This window comes from Lolium rigidum, chromosome 6 (assembly GCF_022539505.1).
Source record: "Lolium rigidum isolate FL_2022 chromosome 6, APGP_CSIRO_Lrig_0.1, whole genome shotgun sequence".
Taxonomy (NCBI): domain Eukaryota; kingdom Viridiplantae; phylum Streptophyta; class Magnoliopsida; order Poales; family Poaceae; genus Lolium; species Lolium rigidum.
This window is the reverse complement of record NC_061513.1, coordinates 288,156,843-288,166,482: the sequence shown is the minus strand read 5'-3', so window position 1 is coordinate 288,166,482 and position 9,640 is coordinate 288,156,843. Positions and strand designations below refer to the sequence as shown.

Below are 9,640 nucleotides of genomic sequence, written 5' to 3'. Positions count from 1 at the left end.
AGCATGATCTTTACGCTCACATATTCGTACATACACTCACCCCTATGAACGCACGTACACACACTCTAACCCTTATGAGCATCTCCGAGAGACTAGGTCCAAGAAACTGATCTGTCGGATCTTGAGATTGACGATGTCACCACAGGCGCATTGGTGTCGACGGGAACATCGCCTCCCACTGAATAATATTTCACCTTTTAATGAGACACCAAAATGTTAAATCTAGAATTTGAACTGTGATGGGCTAGAGGTGCCGCTGACCTCCTAACCATCCAACCACAGGTTGGTTCTCGGCACCTCTTAATCTCGTTACAACAAGTTTGCACAGATCCATATGTTGAACTGTCTTGTTATCAAGTATACCACCACCCAGGGCCAGCCCATAGGACGGGGCAGAGGGGCGCTCGCCCGGGCCTCCATGAGCTAGGGGCCTTGGCCCAAGATTTGTTGCATATTTAATACACTAATATATATACTTTTTGGGTTGTATAGTTTAAAATAATTCTAGAAAATATAGATGTTTTATGATGTAGCATACCGCTCCTGTACTCTGATTCCTAATACCAAAAAAATCAACAATTACTCTTTAGGCCATACGGCTTAGAATAATTCTAGAAAATGCAAAAGATCCAATCATACCTCTACTCCAACTCCTTTTACAAAAATAATTCAATACTTCTAAATAATTTTTCCCGGTGACATGACATGATTTCTCTCTAGCCTTTCCAATATGAAGCACAACACTGACTCTCATAAATTTTCTCCGATTAATTATGTGTATATATATATATATGTATATAATATATATATATACATATTTATATGTATATACACATGTACACATGTAGCTATGGTAAAAATAAGAATAATGATATATAATTTGCTCGATCAATAGAAATAAATAGTTTCAATGTCTTTATCGAGATTCCAAAGACCAGGGATCTTTTAAATGTAAATATTATTTAATTTACTATTGCATTACCCAAATATTTGTCAAATAATATTTAAAAAAATTATGCGTAACCAAATGGCGGAACATGATAGAGATTGTTAGGGTGCCAAGAATACCAATTGTACTTAAACTGTGAATAAAATGTACAAAAGTAGCATAAATATATATATCTTTAAGAAAGTCTCCATAGTAGGGGGCCATGGCCCCCCGCCCTAAAATGCTTCGACACGGTAAAGACGGGACCTTTGGTGCCGTGTTGCCCTAGAATCTATGGACCGGCCCCGCCACCACCATACCAGCATCACGACCAATACGTGCAGAAGAAGTTGCGCATGCTGTTTTCATGGACAAAGGAATATGCACCACTCACCTATCTGTAACATTTATTGTATCCACTTGATGTGTGCGCCATAGGAACTTCCCTTTATCTGATATATGTCCTCTCCCATGACAATCGGTTTAGGGTAATTGTTGAACGATTTGTTGGTTTCATACTTGCAATGCCTTTGTGTAACCAACAACAAGACAAGGTTTGTGACTAAAGCGAAAATTTTGGACATGGGTATTTTGAACCCGATTAAACATAGTCAGGCCCCTTATGTTACATAGTTGCTCGACCACTAAGTTACAAAAAATTCGGGAGGAGGAAGTTTCCATTAGACTGTTCATTTGAAATTTATCATTTTTTGCCTAACCTACATACTTTCAAATTTAGGCATAAAAATAGCTTACATATACATAAGTGTGTCCTCTACCTGTAATTTTTTTTTCAGAATTGCTGGAGTGCTCGAAACGTGAATTTTAGAGGTATCAAGTTATAGGATTTATGAGTATCCAAGATCCACTACTATTTTCCTTTTGTGACCAAGTGTGTATGTATCTGAGGGCCATTGAATGGTGGACCTAGTTGTAAAAAAAAAGAATGGTACCCCTAGGGCCAATAGAGGACATGGCCCCACCATGGTCCCCTACACTAGAAAGTTCCTTGAATGTACCCCTAGTTTATAAACAATTTTTTTGAAGATTACTTAATGTTTCAGCTCAATTTGTATTTTTAGAAAACACTTGGTAATAGTCTTTAATCGCATAGACATTTTAATAATTTTCTTGAGTTTTAGTTTCAAAGACGTGCCATTAGTTTTGAAAATGACTGGTCATGGTTTTACATGATTTTTAGCGGGTGCTCATGTATAGCATGACGCACATCTATGATTTTTTCAGATTATTCAAAAAAGATGCACAATTATGTAAATCCTAACGTCAAGCACCCTAGTTTTGCGCCTGAAGTTTTCTGCCACAGTTTGATGTAACTAACCAAAATCATTTCGTGAAACGTTTCAGATCCTGGGTTTTCATAATGAGTCTGGTCACTTTACCGTGGTATTTATGTTTCCTTGGCAACGTGGTGAATTTTACAATATAAAAGCTGAAACGGAATGATCACTGATGCAAGATACCTGATATAGGCATCACCAAGGGTAGCGAGCTGTGTAAAATGCCAGCACATGTGCGTCTTTTTTTAGAGAAAGCCGCCACGGTAACTTTATTGATTAGCAAATAAGTTTAAATCGTTTGTCAAAGAGGCAACAATAAAATCAGGAGGATCCTCACGCCAAACAATTGACTCGGATCCCTCCGCTTCATAAGCCAACATATGGGCCATAATATTGCTTTACCTAGTGATATGAAAAACCTTAACACTAGCAAAATTACGAGCTAAGAAGGAGCATTCCTCACAGCAGCACCTCCCAGTGAATTGCCTCTATTCCGCATTGTTTCAATTATATTCATACAGTTACTATTGACAATTAAATTGTTGTACCCCACCTGCCCTGCGAGTAACAAACCATCACGAAAATTGTTGCACCCCACCCGCCATGCGAGTAACAAACCATCGTGAAGGGCTCTTGCTTCCGCATCGGCAATACTCAGAATCACGCAATAGGATCCAGCTATAAACATACCTTGATCATCTCGAAGTACAACCCCCGTTGCGCCTGTAAAATAATCTGTTGAGAAGGCCGCGCCAACATTTAATTAGTTTTACCTATCCTTCTGGTGGTTTTTCCCATCCATGTCGTCTGATGCCCAAGGCTCTCTTGCACGACTTGGAGAAAGTCATTGCCATGGCCAATATCGCCTGTGAGCTTCTAGCCGGCTACTGAACTGTTTCTTTCCCAAGTCCTTCCCATATGAAAAATTTGGTATCATTTTCCTCGGCAAAAATTCGAGGACCGTTGACCCTGCCCGGTTAGTCGTACATGCATCTTCAATAGTAGTCAAGATCCCAAGGTTTTCCCAAATTTCCTTTACTGTAGAGCATTCAAAGAATAGATGCTTTGTATCTTTGAAATGGATCTTACAAACAGGACACTGCTCTAGATAACGTGTCTATTGGCCAAGACGATGTTGCACGGGATGGTACCATGCAGCAATCACCAGGCATTTTTTTTTAGATTTAGCAGAAACTTTTAGCTTCCACAACTGATGCCAAACCTGATTAATATATTGGTGTGCCCAAAGCATTGGTGAGAATCAATTTACGTCCATGTTGATGATCCCACTCTGCAAAGTACGCAGATCGTACAGAAACCATATCCGTGAGATTTCATGATACAAAGTCTTCCATCATTCCAACTGCCAAATGGATCTTCAAGATCCTATTCACATCCAGCGAGAACATGGATCAAAGTAGTGCCTCATCCCATGTTCTAGTGACTGGATTTATCAGTTCCGAGCCCTTGGTGTACACTATATTTCCTCTAGGAGTGAGTATCTTCCTGGATGGGCTATTAGGGATCCATGGATCGTCCCAGATATTGATATCCTCGTCATTCCCCACTCTCCATGTATAACCCTTTTTGAAATTATGTATACCTGCCCAAATACTCTACCAAGTATAAGAAGAGCTCTTCCTCAGTTCAGCAGCATTTAACAAGTCTCCTGTACGATAATATTTTGAATGAAATACTTGTTCTCACAAAGAGATTCAGATTCACATATAAGGCGCCAACACTTCTTCACCAACATAGCCAATAAGTTGAAACAATGGAGATCTCGAAAACCCATACAACCTTTCTTTTTCGGTACACATATCTTCCACCAAGCAAATGCTTCTTTCTTTTTCGGTACACACATCTTCCACCAAGCAAATGCTTCAGTAACGGGTCATAGCACATGTGATCCCTTTAATTACTTGTTTGGGGAGCTTGAACACTGATATGGCATGTGCGTCTTTGGGTCGAGTAGTGGTCCTAATAGGCGATAGTCATATAGAGAACCGCCCCAATGGCATAAAGTGTTTGCGCCGGCAATATTGTTCATATAGAGAACCGCCCCAATGGCATAAAGTGTTTGCGCCGGCAATATTGCTGATCAGCTGTCAATGGAAATATGGAATGCACGTGCTCCAGACAAAAGAGAACATCACAGATCAAGTACTACGCCCATGTTAAACTAAGCACAATAGCAGCAACCGATAACCGTTCTCGTCTATCAACACTCTAGCCTGCCCATGTGCAACATTCAAACATAAATAGATTCAGGCATACATAACAAACAGGCGGGGAAGGATTCATGATCAAACCACAGTTAGTTCACGCATTCATGCTGCCACATCCATGGCAGGCACCGTCCACACAAAACAACTCTGTCTTGGACGACTACTTGCAGCGGCATGGACACTGCATTCCACAGCTTATGATACATGTACTACGGACGCTGGACATGAAAGGGGGTAAATGGTAGTGTAGCAGCAGTGCACAGTATATGGAGCGTGGCTTCAATCTAGCTACTTCATGGATTGGTCATCAGGTTTTGCTGCCTCGTCCTGTTGACCTGAAGACGACGTTGAGCCAACCTTCCTGAAAACTCTACCACCGAAGAACTCCTTACCAATCCTCCCCTTGAAGGGGAACTGCTTCTTCAAGCGGTTGCGGAACAGTGACCCGCTTCGCCTGGGCACAAGCGCTGACTGATTTCTCTTCAGGACATGATCATGGCGAGGAGGGTTTCCGCTGCTACTCCCACCAGCACCACCTGAAGAGAAACTAATGCTTTGATTCCTGCGAGCGGATCTGAGGGCAACATGTAGAGGCTCCGAGAATGATACACATCCTTCACTATCAGTAGCTCGTACACACAGTGGGCAAGGTGGCTCGTGAACTTCGCTCTTGGGAGTGCTTTCCTCCAGGCAATCTGCATGGAAGACATGTCGGCATGGGAGCACTGCTGCTACTGGCATGTTGGTATTCCGGACTATCCGATTTGAGCTCCATGGTGATTTCTGCCGAAGGAATCTCTCGCATAAGCCACATTTCAGGGAACTCACTGAACTTGTCGGGGATCTTTGGGATTCAACACTGATATGATCTGAAATATCAATGGCCTCTCCATCATATCCAAAATCATAGCTGCTAGCACTGCTCCATCTGAATCCTTCCCTCCTTGAGCTTGTGTTCGGCCCAGGAGAAGCTTCCATCTTCCGAAGTTCACTCAGTGTGTCATGAAACTTGAGCTCAGGACTCGTCAAACTGCGTCGCCATACAGGAGAAACTTGGCTGTCGTCACTCGGCGTGGTACGCCCAGCATTACTGGCCTCGGGCATCCCAGAGGCTCCTGCTTCTGACACTGGATTGCGGAAGACTAGCGGGTACACTGGTGTTGACATAAAGGATCGCCTTCCCAGATGATTGCGAGGTAGATGTGAAGCTGGTCGTTTACTAGAAGATGCCATCTGACTTGTTTCTGAGAATGGAGATGCAGAACTGAAACTGCTCACAGCAGTTAAATGTCTCTGCAGCATACAATAAACATAAACGCCAGCACTATGATAAAAGTGCACTGCATGCTTATTAAGCATGCAAACTGTCAGAGAACTAGGGCATTAACTAAATGAAAATAAAATGGAGCTTACCTCGCTGGATTGGAGATGATCAGAACTTTCAGGTTTTGGTCCTGGTGCCAAAGAATAGAGAAACTGTTAATTAAACAGAAAGCTACCCAAGGAATATTAGCACGATAGCAACGACTGCTCAGCTATATCTTAATTACTGAAACAAAACACGAAAATTTCGGGTGTCGCAGGGGCAGCTGTCTCTAACAAGTAAGCGCTAAATCGCTGATGCCCATTTCAACGGAGATGTTTTTTTAAGAACCAATTGAGAAGGTAAGTTGCGATGTACGAAAAGTAATACAATTTGAAACTGAGTAACAAAATATGCAAAACCAGCTCTTCTAATGTGTCCCTGGAGTACGTCAACATATTTATACATTCTGCTTATGGCCCAAGCATATTTTGATGTGCTTGTATATAAGTAATTCTTCAATGAACTTGTGTGCATTCAAATACCAGCATGTGTTGTATCATCCAAACATGTGTAAAGATCTTACTCCCTAAGTTTCATGCTGTACTCATCTCCCCTTGATATGGGAATAAGCAAATAATATTCTCAGGGTTCACATTTGTTGTGAAGGCATAATTGCAACAAATGATATAGGCATCAGAAGCAAGGATTACATAAAATATTAAGATTATTCACAGAAGAAAATGATATAGTTTCTCTCCTCCAGAGGTACATTTCATCATTAGCTTCCGACATATGTGGAAGGTACATTGCCATACGAACACGCAGAAGCATTAAGCAGGAACATAGTGACAACATGACGATTCATGTCAAATAATTTTCTTTCATACTATTACTACCAAACAAAGCCTATGTGAAGCTGGGGCCATTCAGTAATTTTCTTTCATACTATTACTACCAAACAAAGCCTATGTGAAGCATCGAAATGTTCTTCCAATGAAGTTAGTTAGTAGTATGTTAATTTTAGTAAGAGTCTCAATCCATTATGCTGTGAAGAGATGAAGCATATTAACAAATACAAACATGACCTGAATCAATTCATGTGAGCATCTATTGTATGTAATAAGGGCCAAGTATATACCTCCTGCAGGTGTAGAGAACTCGCCAAGATCAAATCTCTGAAGAGAGGGTGTCCAACGTGGAGCCTGAAGGCTGTCAACAGGACTACCAAAATAAGAAAGTGCCCCATCAGATACAGAGTGGTGGTGATTCAGGTACTGGTCACTGCCAAATGCACTTCTACTTCCTTTACTATGTGATGATAGTGATGAGACATAAGGTGGATGATCATGTGGAGCATCATGAGTCCTATGAGGCAATCCGTCTGATGAGTACATGCAGTCCCATCCCCTGGACACGGGAGGAGAGAAGCTCGAATTCATCCGCCAGCGAGGCTCTGTAGGATCCATGGAACAGTCTCTGCTAGCAGGATTAGACTTTGTCCCATGTGGCCTAGCGGCCACGCAGCAAAGAGCACCCGTCTTGACTAATTTTCCCAATCACGTGGAAATACTACTAGCTTATTTTGTGTTTGACAAATAAAGCTTACTCGCAGCGCAGATAACTTGGTATATCCAGTTCAGGAGACGGAGGGCATGAAACTGTGTCACCTGCAGCATTTAGAGAACATGTCAGTAACGTCTGAATTTTTTTTTACCTAAATAGAAATAGAAAGGCTATTGTGTTGATCTACAAAAGGCTACCATCTTAAAATAACAAGGGTGCACCTGCAAACCCAACTGCACAAACGAACTCTCATCGTACTCACAGCCATGCAAATCAGGAACTGTGCACCAGACAAAAAATTTATGCATACTGGAGTTTTTATATGTTTCAAAGCCACAAGATTCAAGAAGAGAGCTGCTATACACACGACATATTTTGTCCGATTTCCATACGACATGCACCATCAAGCCATTCACGCGTGTGGCAGGAATAAAGCAGACCTCACGATGTGCGTCGGACATATATCGAACATATGAGTGTCGTACGCATAGTAGAGGTTTCGATTCAAGAACATCTGCAGCCACAAATAACATTATATTGTGTGACACCTACCTAACTACCTAGTTCTGAAAGCAGGGGCAGGCTTAAGGTTCAGTTAAACCCTTGATTCCTTTTGAAAGTAAGTGGCTATCAGTAGTATTAGTTCAGTGTAATAGGCACCAAAATACAGTACATGTACTTGAATATGGGCAGGTGCAGATGGATAGTCCTAATAAGGGGAATCAATCCAGGTCCGGATGGATCTGCACTCCACGGCTGTACAGGAGGAGATGGGGGATGAGGTGGATAAAGCCTAGGAGGTAACACGAAAAGAGTTCTTCTAACTGGCTAAAATCCTGGCAGACCTCACCAAACCCCGGCGGCCCCCATTCGTCTTCTCCAACTTCTAACCTACCCCTGGCCGGTCCTTGCCCGCAGCCCCGGCGGCTATTCCGCCTAGACGACACCCCGGTGCCGCCGCCCTAGAACTTCTGGACGGAAATTTCACCTTTCGGTTAGAAGATTCCGAAACTTTCTTCTCCTGATAGAAAAGCACGAGACTTTCGACAAGAAACCCCAATTTTCAACTACAAAGGGAAAAAAAAGTTCGATTCGATTCGACCTTTAGCAGGACGCGCTGGGGGATTTTCACCTGCGCGTCGCAAGTTCCAGCTCCCGATTGAAGCGCCGGTCGACGGTGGCGGCGCGGCGACGCGGTCGACGGCAGCGGAAACGAGGCGGTGGTCGTGGAGCGGGTGGGGGTTTGTGGGGAGGGGGATATGACGCAGACGCGCGGCGGAGCTAGGAGCCCTCCCCGGGGACGGGAGAGCGGCGGTGCTGAGGCCGAGGGAGTGGTTCCGCGGCGCGTCGGGCGGCGGTGGGTGGCAGTGGGGAGGAGAGGAGAGGAGAAGAGAGGGGGGAGCGGTCGGAATGGGGAAGCGCATCATCCGCCTTTCCGCAACAGTAATGTGACTGTGCGGAATGTGGGTTTAGGCGGCTCGGGGACCGTGCGATCTGCCCACGGACGGCCCGGATTGGCCGGAGGAGCTTTCGATACTCGCCGCTGGGGCATTCCGGTACTTTTGCTATGGGAGGGAAGGCACACCTGCCAGGCAGCTCCTGCCGTCGTGCAAGTGCGGTGTGCACACGTAGACGTAGCGACGCCAATTTCGGGAATCAACCCAAACCTTGATGCCGATAGAGGCCGGAAAGTTGCTCCGCCAGGAAAAAGACACTAGCTTGTGATGAAGAAAAAGAGGAGTAGGCGAGGTTCTGAGCTGAATTATAGACTAGTTTCTTCTTGGCTGCATTTTTAAGGTGGGGTTTCTTCTCCCTGCGTAGCTACTAGCAAGAGATAGCATGGCTAGTTGTCAGCCAGTCAAACATAGGCTAGCTAGCCAATTTCCGGCCATACTCACATGTGCCGTGCGTCCTTCGCGTTAGGGCATCTTCACCGCCGTGTGAGCTTGCGCTATGCAGCGAAGGAGACGACGACAAGCCGGGGCTCTGCCATCCGGCAGCGGAGGATCTTCATCGGGATGTTCACACCTCCGTTTTGTTCGGTAGTGGGAACGAAGGCATTTCGGCCTCAACGGGTCGTCTCAGAAACCTGCTAGGACGAGTGAAAAGCACACACAAAACCTGACACACGGGTATTTTTTTACCTAGATTTGGGCCGCCCTTTGGCTAACAACCATACGCCCTGTTTTGGTGAATTATCTGGGGTGGATGGTGCTACAAGATGATGAACATTGTGGTGCCGGGAGAGTGCTTTATCTAGCTTCTACACCTCCTGGGCTTCCTCTTCCTCACGAATGAGCTTCTCCACTCAACTCTT

The 9,640-nt window shown here is 44.1% G+C and overlaps 1 protein-coding gene across 2 annotated transcripts; it reads right to left on the bottom strand.

Moving 5' to 3' along the window:
* Positions 1-4,484: 4,484 nt before the first annotated feature.
* On the bottom strand, positions 4,485-8,530 carry LOC124659693. Of its 2 annotated transcripts, none has more exons than XM_047197518.1 (4): positions 8,426-8,530; positions 6,899-7,427; positions 5,868-5,908; positions 4,485-5,747 (listed from the first exon to the last, which is right to left on the bottom strand). In XM_047197518.1, exons 2-4 carry the CDS (start codon positions 7,224-7,226, stop codon positions 4,743-4,745), a joined length of 1,374 nt encoding a protein of 457 aa, XP_047053474.1. In that variant the 5' UTR covers positions 7,227-7,427; positions 8,426-8,530; the 3' UTR covers positions 4,485-4,742. The 2 variants fall into 2 exon arrangements, with proteins under 2 accessions (XP_047053474.1, XP_047053475.1); XM_047197519.1 differs by having other exon boundaries at positions 8,456-8,519.
* Positions 8,531-9,640: the final 1,110 nt, after the last annotated feature.